Genomic DNA, 14709 nt, shown 5'->3' with positions numbered 1-14709 from the left:
TATTTTGACTTCCCAGAACTGAAGCTTGAGCTTTTCCTATGCTGTTTTCTTTCTTTGCAGCTTCAGATGGAAAGTCCTTGCATGTGAGTATCCTTAAGAACAGCTTACATGTCTCATATGTTTTTGATTAACATACATTTTCCAAGAGAAGAAGAGAACTTTAGAAGAAAAGTGTACATTAATACAAAGTACTGTATCAAATCACCTTAGTGAAAATTAAAATCCATTTTGGCTGGGTGAAATATTGTATGGTCATAAGATTAACATTTATTTCACGTGAATAAAATTACCATATATACTTGAGTATAAGTCAACCCGAATATAAGCCGAGGCACCTAATTTTGCCACAAAAAACTGGGAAAACTTATTGACTCGAGTATAAGCCGAGTTTTTCAGCACATTTTTTGTGCTGAAAAAACCCCCCTCGACTTATACTCAAGTGAGATTCCCTCTGAAAAAAAAATGGTGTGGAGCTCCGGAGCTGGGCAGCTGCTTCCCTGCTTCCGTGTTTCCTTTGCAACTTGTAAGCATGGGGGTAATCGGAAGCAGAAAAGTTCTTGCATGAGGATATATTGTTTTTTCTTTATTTAACTGTTTTTAGGGGGGGGGAAGACCCACCGTCATGTGAGAATGCTCAGACACAAAATCTATCCGCCTGAAAATAAGTGTGTGTGTGGGTGGGGGAGGATTTTAACAGAGGGAATACATAGGGAGAAGGCAAAAGCGGCGGAAGATCCTTCAGGGGAAACTGAGGGGGAGACTCACCCTTGGTCCAGATGAGCCCCCTTCCCCGCCCCTAAGGAAGCAGAGGCAGCCAGCAAGGGCAGGCAAGCCCCGCTTCGCGGACTCCGTCCATCCTCGCTCCCACCCACCCACCCAAAGCCATGAAGTCCCCCAATCGCGCAGCCCAGAATCGCCCTCCCCTCAGGGGGCAGCAACGATGCCCGGTGTTTCCTGAAACAAGAAGCTCCGCCGTGCAATGAAAGCGCCCTAGCTCTAGGCTCAGAAAACAACGCGAGCCGAGGTGGCTTTGTTTCCTCAGCCCTAGCTGCTTTCAGTCCGCTCGGGAGGAGGAGGGGAGGAGGAGGGTGAGGAGGAGGTGGTGGCAGCAGCTCGCGTTGTTTTCTGGCTCTAGGCTCGCGATCTCAGAAAACAACACGAGCCGAGGTGGCTTCATTTCCTCAGCCCTAGCTGCTTTTAGTCCTCTTGGGAGGAGGAGGGGGAGGAAGAGGTGGTGGCAGCGGCTCGCGATCTCAGAAAACAACGCGAGCCTGGACCAAGGGTGAGTCTCCCCCTCAGTTTCCCCTGAAGGATCTTCCGTCGCTTTTGCCTTCTCCCTATGTCTTCCCTCTGTTAAAATCCCCCCCCCACACACACACACACTTATTTTCAGGCGGATAGATTTCGTGTCTGAGCATTCTCACATGACGGTGGGTCTTTCCCCCCCCCCTAAAAACAGTTAAATAAAGAAAAAACAATACATCCTCATGCAAGAACTTTTCTGCTTCCGATTACCCCCATGCTTACAAGTTGCAAAGGAAACACAGAAGCAGGGAAGCGGCTGCCCAGCTCTGGAGTTCCATACCATTTTTTTTTCAGAGGGAATCTGACTCAAGTATAAGCCGAGGGGGGTTTTTTCAGCACAAAAAATGTGCTGAAAAACTCGGCTTATACTCGAGTATATACGGTAATCAAATACAACTAAAAGGGATCAGATGTAACTATCTTTGTTGAAGTCTACTCTGAGCACAAGTATAAGCCATGTTACCATAAGTTTTCCTGGTCAGCTAACGTGAATCAGTGCAGTGCTGTCCTATGTACACATGGCTCCTTAAGAACAGCTGCTGGTTTTCAAGTTAAATGTGTTGGCAGGTGCCGATTAAAAACAATGAAAATAATGCAGAAAAAGTTTTAAAATTAAAAATTAGAAATAAATAGTTCTAAATTACAGTTAGAAATCCTACCTGTTTTTGAAATGCCATGTGAGCCTTCTTAAAAAGCAACTAGTATGTTAGACTTGTTATCTCAGCTGGGAATGTATTCTAATGCTCCAATGCAGTTATCCTAGAATTACAGATTTCCACCATGAGCATTTCCTTTGGATGTTTTCAAGTACATACATGATATCTTGATAGCTTTGTCCTCCTTTTAAAGAAGTGTACTTGACTTGATACAACTGATTGAATGCTTCGTTTCTTTTGATATGACATACCTTTAAAATGCTGACTAGGTGAGTGCACTATGTACATTGCCAGAAAAAAAATGGAAAGGTTGGGAAATTATGTGCAGTTTATTTTTCATGCTATAATGAGAGAGGTTGTGTCAATGGTTTGTTATTCCCCTTTCTATAGGGAGAAATCAGATGCTGTCATCTGAAAACCTCTGGTCTCTGTCTCGACTCCCAAGTGAGACTGACGGTGAAAGAAGCAGTTATTCCAAACCTGTGTACAGAGTCGCCAGTCGCTTATGATTCATGCTTTGTTTTGCAGTGATGCTTCCCTGCACTTCCTTTTGCTGACAAATTTGTCTTGATATGCTAGCTTTCGTGTGCTGTTCCATGAAATTGTGTATATATGCGAATGTGACTTTTTGTTGATGTTTTGTTTGCTTCGTTTGTGATGCTTTGTTTTGTCAAATGAAGCATTCATTTTGTATATATTACTGAAAGTAAAAACTGCCTGATAAACATCTGGCAGAAATATTTTGAGTTTTGCAGATAAATAACATTTAATTTATGATAGTCATATGATCTTTGCAAATGCAGTTCATTCACCTTGAAATGAAGAAGTATTGTTAATGATTTATCCTTGTTGAGAAATGTTATTGACATATGGTTTGGATTTTGGTACTAGTCCCATGCTTTGCCTTACATAAAAATATTCTAAAGCTAATTTGAAAGTCATTTCCTGTGCAATTTACTTTTATTATTCCCATGGAATGTGTTAGTTCACATTATTTTCTTGGGAATAGTTTCATAAATTTCCCTGTCCAGTGTTTACATTTTCGTATAATCTGAAACTTAATGTTCTTATTTATTTATTTAAGTTTTATAAATATCACTGTTCTTGATTTGTTTATCCCCAGCCTCTCAGTTTGTTGCGGTTTCTGTGAAAAGGAGAAAGAAATGGTCTAAAGAGAATTAATTGAAGTACCCTACAGATATAGATAACTAACTTGAATTAATTTAAAAAACAGATGAATGAAGGAACTGGAAGGTAGGATAACATGCAGGGAAAAAATAACAAGAATGTAATTCCCTTCAGGATAGTTATATCAAGTATGCATATATCCTATGAAAAGAAATTTTAAATTAAATAATAATGTACAATGTAGCATTAGAGTCTGAAGTAGAGAATAGGTTTCCCAAATAGTAGTTCACTACATTTGAATTCTGCCTATCAAGATCTTCCCTTAGAATAAAAAGTGAAAAAGAAACCTACAATTAAAGGGAAATTCTTCTTTTAATAAAAGAACATCTTATTAAACCAATTAAACAGAATTTCACTATTGCAGTATATGCAATATGCATTTGCTTTTATTGAAATTACTTTTGACTGCACTAGTAGAAAAAAAACCCTGTGGGTTATTGGGAATAAGGAATAGTCAAAACTGATCCTTTAACTTATTTCTAACTTCTTCAGAAATAAAAAAAAGTTCATTTTAATTTCATTGTGTTGGGAACATCCATCAAATTTCTAATTGCCTTGCTCTGGAGTGTGTGTTCAACATCATAGAAACAAATTGTGGAAAATCTTCCAAAATGAAGTTTCACTGGAGCATATATAAAACACCTCTTACATAATTGTTAAAGAGGCTGTGTTATTTGCAATACCGATAAGGTTGCTTTCAGGGTTGGTCCCAGCTACCTCCACATGATGCTTTTTCTCCTTAAGCTGCATTTTCTGTCTGGCAGAGGCACCTAGGAGCAATTGTTCAAGATTTCTGGTTGATATGGTTGCTTTGGGGTTTTGAAAAGAGGTGTTTTTATGCATTCCCACAGCTCACTGATATTCTGACCAGCTACAGTATGGTTTTGTGAGCTGATTCTGCTTTTGTATAGTTACAGTGCTAGCCCTGTGGTTAATGATTTGCTTCAGAAAACTGATAAGAAGGCAAGCATTAATTGTTTATATACTATGTCAAGAATATTAGTCTACTTTCAGAACTCTGAACAGATTCTCAAACAGGTGCTCACAGTGACTCCTGCTATGGTTGTAGAATAGATAGTGAAATTTTATTTATATGTTAATAATATTAATAACATAAATACCATATATATAGCACTTATCTCATGAGAAGTTACTGTAGGTGGTGTATAACAGTCAATAAAAATTAATACACACACACACACACACACACACACATTTAAAAATAGAAAAATCAGCATTAGAAATGGAGATGATTAAAACTAAAGATATATACAAACCCCAAGCAGAGAGAGAGTAATCCACCTCAACAGTGGAGCGATCTAACAAGTGTCTGGTTCCTTGGGATGCTCAGGCATAAACAGATCTTGAGGAACTTCTGGAACACAAAAAGGGATGTTCAAGGAAGAGAATGTTCCATAAGGCAAGTGCCAAAATACTAAATATAATGTAATGCAAGCCAATTCTTAGATACCATAAGGTTCAATAACTTTAAATCTAATTTGTAATGTTGTATGCCCCAAAGTGTTAGGAATTTTGATGGCATTCTAAAATATAATCAAATAAGATGAAAGTGGTTTAAGGATTGGTTATACTGTCATATACACTTCCTTTAGAAATTATCCAGTAAAATTTTAGTCTTTGTCCTGAAGGTTTAGGATTGAGATCCTTTGTTATAGAATGCTTAATTTAAAAATGGATTTGCTCAGAAATATATAGAAATGATTGTCTTGCTAAGCTGCTAAATGTAATAATATTGTTCACTTTGGCATGTTTTAGCCCACGATAAATATGTCAATTTCAATATATGTACCCAGTTTTGCTGTTAGAAAATAAACGATCAGTTACTTGAATCATTTTAAATCCTAATAAAAAAGAAATTAGTCAGATGGAATAGCTTAAAAAAAACCCCCTAAGACCTCAAGATAGGGTTTATTAATACCACCACCGATTAAACTGCTGTTGTCTGTTGTTAATTCATTCTTGTATTACCCAAGTTTTCATATCGAAATTTCATGTGGAAAGGAAAATAAGAATGGATGCTAGAACATTGTGAATAAAATATTAGATGTTTTTCTGTGATACCATTATAGAAACAGTCTGGAGATACAGTATGATATTACTTGACTGATTTGATTTTTACATTTGAAAAGAGAGGGCCTTTATAAATGCTGAGATCAGTCTAGACAATAGCCTTAAGCTTTAGTCAATTGGAGAAAGTCCCAAATGTCTCCAACCAGATTTAGATTTTTTGAAAATCAGATTGTCTGTCTTACCTTTCTGTCTCCCTTTCTTCTTTTCTGTCCCAGTTCTCTTCTAAATAGGAAACGTCCTAAACAGGACATTTAAAAATCTATGGTGATTTCAATTTCTTATTTGAATTCCAGTAGTTCAAAAGACAGAACAAAATAGCACTGTTTTATGACCAGGTTGAGTCACTGAATTGTTCTTTAGTATGTTTAATTAAAATACATTGGACTTCAAGAAGTTCATTTCAAGAAAGAGTTTCCTAGCATTTATACAATCTTTATTCTCTTTTTATCCTTTGAACTAGTCAAAGTGGACTTATAAATTCCTAGGAGAGATTTTTATTCTCCTAGGAATTTATGATTCCACTTCAAATACAGTAGTTCAGTGAAATATGAACTTGGAGTTTGGAATCCATGGAGAATCACTTAAAGATTTTTAATCATGTTTTTTCATTTGTCACTTTATAAAAAACATTTCAATGGATTTCTCAGGACAAATGATTGTGGTTCAAATTAGAGGGCAAGGTGTCTTGCTTTTTTGGCTCTCTAATGATAAGACTTGAAAAAAACTACAGGAAACACCTTAAAATGTATGCATTTTTATTGATTTACTTATTCACCTAGAAGCAATATTTCCATATAGTTTATTATTTTTCAACTATTACAATTATATAGTTATTTTCTATCAAGCATACTGTATAAATATGAATGTCTCTCATATTGCCAAGGACACATATAGGAAAACGATGAGAGAACCTTCTGGAGATCTTTCACCCACATGCGTTAACTTGTAGGTCACAAAAGTTTAAGAAAAACATTCCATGCTTACTAGACCCTTGGAAAATATTTACAAGGGGCACTTTCTAAGTGTGGGGCTGTGAACAGAGCAACTCTCCTCAAAGCATTAAGGCATAAACAACATTTGAAAGGCTTGGTATTGTTGCTATGAAGGTTTCTTATATGTGTCCATGCAGAGACAACATTTCTGCTGAGTCTGTCACTGGATCATAAGGTACCTCCAAACTTAGTCCTTGAAGCATTGACATTCTCTATCATATTAAAGTTGTGAGTAGTTACACTGTTGAAATTTTTACCTGTGAAGCATCACTTTTGGTGAAGTAAAGTGGCATTCATTATAAAATGAACTATCTGTACATACGATGTTCAGACAACATAAGAATGGCCTTAAAATAGCCTTACTAAGCTTTTGAGAAGATACAATGATTCGAGTATCACCCACTTCTCTGGATGGTTTTATACAGCTTGTCCCAAAAGTGCTTTTTGAAAAGGTAACTGGACTTTGTTTTTCCTTGAAGACATTTCGCTTCTCATTCAAGAAGCTTCTTCAATTCTGACTGAATGGTGGAGCGTGCTCAGAGTGCTAACTCTCATTAACACTCTTTCTGAGAGTCATTGAGACTACTTGAAGGGAGGGAAAGGAGTCCTTTCAGCAGTTCCAGGAAGGTTCCACACCCCTGTTTCTACTATTCAGGTGACCCTGAGGGGTCCAAGTAGTCTCAATGACTCTCAGAAACACCTCTAAGTAGTCTCACTGACTCTCAGAAAGAGTACTAACAACCAGATGACTGCAAGGTATATAAATCCTTCCATCCTCCACCAATCAATCAGAACTGAAGAAGCTTCTTGGATGAGAAACAAAATGTCTTAAAGGAAAAACAAAGTCCATGTGCCTCTTGAAAAAGTAGCTTTGGGACAATCATGACCTCAATGACTGAGAAACTCCATAGACTATAGTTTTATACAGCTTGATTTATTGTTTAGAAATCCAAATGCTGACAATAGTAACCTATTAAAATAAAACTAGCTAAAATAAAGCACAAGATAATTGTGACGTCCTTTAAACCAGTTTGTGTTGTGTGCCTTTATAACAATAGCCATATTTAGACTCATGTGCAGAAGCTGTTATTTATATTACAATAGCTGTGTTTCAGTTTTCTAAATACTAATTTGCTTACAAAAAGAATGTATTGTTCAATTAATCTATGAAAGTTGTATTCTTGTGTAGTTAAATAACTGTTTCTATTGAGAATTGTCATTTTAATGGATATTGCAAATCTATTAAAATTAAGCTTTGAAATTGCAGATATTTCAAATATAAAGAAAGAAGAATGTAAAGAATGGAAATTCATGGACATCTAGAACGAATATGCAGTATTTTTTTTAAAAAAGTAGTCTACTTTTAATAAGTCCTTCATACATGCTTCTATTTCATATTTGAAGCCCCATTTACTCCATAAATTAAAAGAGATTTATGCAGGACTTGAAGTTAAAAGCAATATACAATATGGCTTATGGTCAAATGTGTTTCAATTTAGGGAATTTCAGGCACAATTCAAGTACTTCTGCATTGGAAAGGAACTTTACACTGCTGCATAACTCTCTGATAGATAACAGTTTTTTATAGCTGATATTTTCATAAAAAACCTAATATGGTAATGACATATCTTAAATATGTATATATAAGCTGTAGATTTTCTTGTGGGCTAGGTAAATAAAATAGTTGAATTATTGTATGTATTGCTTTTATTTAACATCATTTAATGCCATTATGCTCAACTTGGTGACAACACACAGACAACCTTGGCTGAGCTCCTAAAAAGCTCAGCAGGATAATACTAATTCTACATGTGTGGTTGGATTTTTCATGAAAACGTGAAGAAAAACACACCCTCCTCCCAATCCTAGAAAACCTGTTTCCACTCCCTCTTATGAAGTGTTGTCTCCAGGATATCGTTCAGAGTTGAATCAAAGGAGATTACTATTAAATCCAATGCATAAAAATTATTAATTCTTGCAATAGTAGAAACATAATAGTACTTTTTGATTTGTGTACGGTTTGAAAGGACACCAGGCTGCTTTACAAAATATAGGTGGAGTCCATGGACACACACATTTGCAGATCTTCGCATGTATATGCCCAAGTATAACTAAAGGCATTCCAGAGCCCCATATTTCAATGTCTTCTCAAGCAGCATTTAAAAGAAAATTACACTTATTATCCCATGATAATGGGGTTGGGCTGGGAGAGAATAACTGGCCCAAAGTTACCCAGTTGATTTTTGTGCTTATTGTGGAACTAGAATTCCTAGTCTCCTTGTTTCTAGCCTTGTGTTTTAAGCAAGCACCAGACCAAATTTTTAGGTTTTTTTAATTGAATTTATTTCTAGGCCTAGCCAGTTCAGATTTATCCTCATTTTAAAAAGCCTGAAAATTAAATAACTATGTTTGTGGCAATTTTGTTGAGAAACTTTATATAAAAATATTCCCAAATGAACAATTAAAATATAAATTCTTATTTGTATCCTGAACTACTAACCCTGGGGTTAGTTTTTTATATTCCTAAATTTATTACATATTTGGAAAGATTTTAAAAATTTTGTTTTAAAAAATGTGTGCCATCTACACATTTCTTAGCTTCAAGCCTATAAGACATAATAATTAATTTAGTGAGCAGGTATTTTCTACTATAAATGGACAGAAAGAATTAATGATCAAATCAAAGATGTCAGTCAAACATCTCAGTAGGTATTAGGAATCATATCTTAACAATATAGCATCCTTAAGTACAATGAGCCTATGTCTGTCTAGGAATCTGGCCTTATTGGGTCTTGATATACTTTGTGGTACATGATAAATAACATAACCATTAAATATTTAAAAAATAAAAAAATCCAATGTTGTGATAGCGGTTTGAAATCTGTGTGACGCTTAAATAGAATTATTTTGTGGAAAGATAATTATATTTCAATGGATACAGGGATTTTACAAGAATAAATCAATCTGTCTTAAATTCTGTTGGAACAGTTCTGTTCATTCTCAAGCTAGAAAAATGGTTGTCAGGGTCCATCAAAGATTTTGTTACCTGGCACAAAGAATAGATGGTGTCCTTTTCTTATTCATTGTGCAAAACCAACTGATTACAAAATACCCTTCATGAAAACTGCAGGATTGTTTGGAGACTACAAGCAACCTATAAACTAGCTTCTATTTCCTCTTCCACAACAACTTGTGGAAGTAGGAGCAAGAGCGGGAGATAACAATCATGTTCCAGATAATTAACGGATGACCTTGATGGTTACAAGTTGCTTTTACATGCCACTGCAGTAATAAGATCTATTAAAGTCGTACATTAAAAAATCATATTCTGTGTTACACCAAGTTAGTTATAATGAACATTTTAAGGAAAACAGAGATGTTTCAAGTCCCAGATAATTGCAGACTAGGCTACATTAGAATAAAACGGTATGATGGGGAAAATGTTTATAAAAGGTATAGTAGATATCAAGAGATAGAAGAAATACATAGATAGTTAAATATATAAGGATGAAAAAGTTTAGGTCCAACCTCTTTAAAAAGACAAAAACAGTTTTTAATGTTTTGGGACCTTTGTTTTAAATTTAACAAAGTAACATAATATAATGTAATGCCATATGTATTTATTGTAAATTTACATTTTAAAAAATGAGGAACCTGGTTCATATTGATATTGTTTCAGATAAAAGTCTTTATTCTTTTAATTGTTATGTTTGGTTTCTCCTTTCTAGAAAAAAGCTGGCTTAGCAATGTAGAAGTATTCCATTTGTGTCATAGAAAAACTTCATGGATGTCTCTGAAAAAAAATCACCTTCGACTGGAACTACTTGAAAGGTTATTTAATGAAGCTGCTTCTGCTGCCTCAGGGGCTTTAAGGCATGGTGGATTGTCTCATTTTTTGAACTTCTCTAGTGTCTCAGGAAATGGAGTACTGAACATTTCCTTCATGATGTATATTAAATGATCTGCGTTTGAACTTAGAACAAGCTTGCTTTAAAGCTCTTAAGGCCTAATAATGTACTTATTGGTTGTCTATAGGTCACATCTTTCTGGAATTTAAAAAGCATCAATATTAAAAGTATAGACCAATTTCATACCTGTTTAAATGTTATGGCTAACAAATTAAAATCATAAGAAATACCATTCTTGTAAAACCTTTATAGAAAAGCCATAACATCTAAGCTACATTTAAATAGGTTGAGATTTGTTGTATAGATGTGACTCATAAAAATTAAGATTTTTTTGCCTCTCCAAAACACAAATCTTATTTTGTTTCTTTCTTCATAAATATTGTATGTGGATTGCACTATGTAACTTAACAAAGTTCTTCCTTATAGAAAAATAACTGCATAAGAATCTACTTCTCAAACTTCTTGTAGCTAATTCAAAAAGTATTTTAACTTGAATTTATAGTGTTATACGTGCAGTAACAGTGATAGTAGACATTATTTTACAATAAAAGATCTATACAGAACATTTTGCTGAATAGGTAATAGCAAGCATGTCCATTTGAATCTCCTTAAATGTTTAGGAGAGTTTAGTCTGTCTTACTTGGTTCTGCAGGAAATATGAGGGTTTTTCTTTCTTTCAAGGGCATTTAATCTTGAACTCTTGTCTTCAATAGTTCTTGAGTGGCTACCTTTCAGGTACTCATCCTCATTGTGGGATATGATAAACATTAAGTTTTTAAATGCTGATTCCAGGGTAGAAACATCTTAGCCAAAATGATAGCAATAAGGTCTCCAATAGCAAAGACAAAATATATTAGACTTTGCTATTTCCTTTCTCATTTCAGGAGAAAAGTCAAAAGTTAATAAATATTAAAAGTAGAATCATTGCTTGCTAACCAGTTTGAAACAACTATCAATTTTACTATGGGTAATTTTAAGTAAACTCTACCATTGATGTAAAGGTGGTAAGCAATTCTTAGTAACAATTATTTATTTTAATGCAGGGATCACCACCCTACAGGCTGTGGCCCACTAATGAGCCATAGCTTATTTGCAACCAGGCTGCATGAGTGGTGGACCGGTGTGCGACCACATGCATGCACAGCTCAACTTGCATAAGTTGAGCTGCATGTTCATGCACATTCCCATCAGCCTCTTGCGTGCACAAGTTGAGCTGTACACACATGTGCATGCCGGTCCGCTGTTCATGCGGCCTGGTTCCCCTCTCCCCCTCCACCAGGCTGCCAAGCAGCAAAGATTGGGGACCACTGTTTTAATGTATAATAAAAGTAGCAGAAGTACATCACTTAGGCCAATCATAGGGTTTTTCCAAAAGTGCCATCTATATGAACTAATTGAAAAAGTTAATGCTTCAAAACTCCAAGCTGAGAAGATTTGGATTTCTAAAAAGTCAAGTAAAGATCTGCTTGCCATATTTTAAAGATTTTTAATTGCAGCTCTGTTCTTCATGATTCTTATTTTTTTGTTAAAAGAAATATTATAGCCAACATGTCTTCAGTGGAGGAGGTCAAAATATGCAAGATGGATGCTGTGGTATCATCATCAAAGCTACATGCTTTGATGGTTAGCACAGTGGTTAAAATGCAGTACTGCAGGCTAATTCTGCTGACTGCCGACTGCCAACAGTTCGGCAGTTCGAGTCTCACCAGCTCAAGGTTGACTTAGCCTTCCATCCTTGGAAGTTGGTAAAATGAGATCCAGATTGTTGGAGGCAATATGCTGACTTTGTAAACTGTTTAGAGAGGGCTGTAAAGCACTGTGAAGCAGTATATAAGTTTAAGTGCTACTGTTACATTCTTTTTGTACCTATGGTAGTAAATAGTGAACCTGTGCCTTCCATTTTGCTGATGTTGACTTCCCCAGTGGCATGACATTAAATGTCTGTTTGCTTTTGCATTTACAAATACCTAAATCTACAATTTGCATTTTAAAAACTTATATGAAATGCTAAGATACATTTGATATACGAGTTGCGTTCTGTGTTTGATGCACAATGATTAACGATTGATCTTGGAAAGATCTTTAAAGCATAGCTTCTATCCTCCTGTTTTGGTCTCTAACATGTTAAGTTTGCCTTATTTCTAATAGAAGGCATCTTGTAATTTGTATACATTGGGCATGCAAAAGTAGCACAGAACTCAATGCATATTTTTCTCTTTGTATCCTGAATAGAGATAGAATATCAGGTAAGCTAAAGCAGTATGTCTGAAAGATTTATATAACTGGATACATACTGTATCTTCTTGTTGTTGTTCATTAAGTAAAGTTTAAAAAAAATACATTAGTGGCAGTGTTTTGAATTACTTGTGCAAATGAAATAGATGATTTCTAAGCAGAGCAAAATATGAATAAAAGAGATAAATACCCCTCTAAAGGTGAGGTGGTAATGCTTACTTTTCCCTTTTCTTCTCTTTTAAATTTAAAAACTCTTAACTGTCATACTAGATTTTTTTCCATATTTAAAAAAAAAACATAAATGATTATCTTCAAATACATATATGGAGCTTTCTTTCACCTTTATTTTCAGACAGAAACACATAATCATAAATAAGTCATGGGTCATGTGCAATCAGATGATCATTATTAGATGGGAGTAAATGGAGGAAGAACTCTCACTCTACTGTCCTTGTTTTCTTTTTATCTTTCAAAGAAATTAAAAAGGGGAGAAAAATCATACACACCTTCAATTTATCCAGGAAATGGTGCGTTCCATGGGCAAAAGACAGGGGCTAATGACTCCTCTAATGCCAGAATTTTGATTTGATTGGCTTATGCTGGCAATTCTAGCTTTTATTAAGGGTAAATACCCTAAACATAGGATTTTAACCTATTAGTATTACAATTTCACTGTAAAGATTAAAATTAGAGTACCCTACAAAATAAAAAAAAATACCATGGCATTTCATTTAGTGCACCAGTACCATACTGCGGCATTATTTTATCTAAATTCATAGTATGGGTTAATTTAAAAACATCTACACATTATGTACCTCACTAATGCACAACAAACACAATATTTTTCACATGTAATGAAAATGTTTCTCAGAGTGAACACCTGATAATGTCAAGAGATAAATAATATATATTCTATGCTAGGACATATTAATGTAATTTCAGCAACTTTGCCTCCTTAATTGATAATATTTCGCTCTCTGATATTAGCATCTATACATGAAAGAAACGTTCTGAATCTAAAGTGATCCAACCTATCAAAATGTTTACCAAGAGACTCTGATAGCTGAAATGCTTTCTAGTCAGGGAGAAATGATTTCTTTTTAAAGTGTGTATAAATTAAACTGGTGTAAGTGACATATTGTTGCCTTAACCCCAGAATGGGTTAGAAAAATACGTGAAGCATACCCATTTGTAATTAATGTCTGAAGTGCAATACTGTGCTAATTGTAGTTCTTTACAATGCTACTCATGTTTAGTGCCTATATAATAAATTATGATGATGCTTAATAATCTATTATTGCTGTCCCTCGTCATTTTTTCATATAATTTATCACTTACAAAAGCCTTTCTACTGTTCACAAAACCACCTGGAATTTCCAGTTTGGGCAGGTATGGAACCAATGTAAAAATATGGTCCTGATACCCAGTCTTTATTGCAACATAGATGGTAGGAATGCACCCCTTCAGATCAGTAGTGGGGTTCAAATTTTTTTACTACCGGTTCTATGGGTGTGGCTTGGTGGGCATGGTATCAAACATTGCTGAGGGATCAGAAGCAGAGGTGGTATTCAGCAGGTGCTGACCAGTTCTGGAGAACTGGTAGCGGAAATTTTGAGTAGTTCAGAGAACCGGCAAATACCCCCTCTGACTGGCCCCACCCCCATCTATTCTCTGCCTCCTGAGTCTCAGCTGATCAGCTGGGTCTTCTTTTGCTGCCCTGCACAGGAGAATGGAGCTGGAAAGCAGATTAGCGGGGAAAGAATAGGATTTTGTAGTAACTCCCCCAGAAGTGGGTAGGGAATGGAGATTTTACTGTATCTTTTGTCGTATCGGCCGATACGATCACGAAAGACGCGAGGCAGTGACTGGGCTTAGCTCTTTTATTTAGGTTTTTAAAATCTGCCGCCATTTGGGTATGTGGTGCCAGGCGCCACGGCCAATGACAGCCATTCGAATTGCCCGCGATCGGCTCGGCCAATCGCGGTCGATTCCGAACGGCCAATCAGTGCCGCGCGCTCGACCAATCCGGTTGCTGTGCGCTTGTCCAATCAGGATTGCAGGATTACAAGAATGCTAATGTCCATACAGAACACCCCTCCCCTCTTGGTTCGGTCCTACATAACGTAGTCCCATAAGTAGGCGGGGCTCCCTACTTGCCTACTGGACCTGCGCAGATTAGTTGTCTCTTGGCTGCCGGCCGGTTCGGTCGGGATCTGTGCCGCTCTCCGCCTCATCGATGGAACCGCCTGGAAGGGTGAGTTGGGCCTCTCGCCGAAGCTCCCTCCTGGGCTTCCCGGGCTTGTCGAGCTGGCTTGGCTGCTCCTTCCAGGCGAG

General features: G+C 36.2%; 1 protein-coding gene across 13 annotated transcripts in view; it reads left to right on the top strand.

Moving 5' to 3' along the window:
- PFKFB2 (6-phosphofructo-2-kinase/fructose-2,6-biphosphatase 2) overlaps window positions 1-13669 on the top strand; it is a 44612-nt gene extending 30943 nt beyond the window's left edge. For 6 of the 13 annotated variants that reach the window (XM_087929363.1, XM_087929356.1, XM_087929358.1 and 3 more), the window contains 2 exons: window positions 61-83; window positions 2352-7687. In XM_087929363.1, the coding sequence (XP_087785489.1) occupies window positions 61-83; window positions 2352-2376 (48 nt within the window). In that variant the 3' untranslated portion in view covers window positions 2377-7687. Of the gene's footprint in view, window positions 1-60; window positions 84-2351; window positions 7688-9960 lie in introns of those variants that run through there. The other 7 variants (XM_087929361.1, XM_087929359.1, XM_087929354.1 and 4 more) reach the window with 2 other exon arrangements.
- The last annotated feature ends 1040 nt before the right edge of the window (window positions 13670-14709 follow it).

Source organism: Pseudonaja textilis, chromosome 3, assembly GCF_049901715.1.
Source record: "Pseudonaja textilis isolate UNSWEBS1 chromosome 3, rPseTex1.2, whole genome shotgun sequence".
In the NCBI taxonomy this organism is placed as follows: domain Eukaryota; kingdom Metazoa; phylum Chordata; class Lepidosauria; order Squamata; family Elapidae; genus Pseudonaja; species Pseudonaja textilis.
The sequence above is the reverse complement of the archived record's forward strand: the minus strand, read 5'-3'. Positions and strand labels throughout refer to the sequence as shown.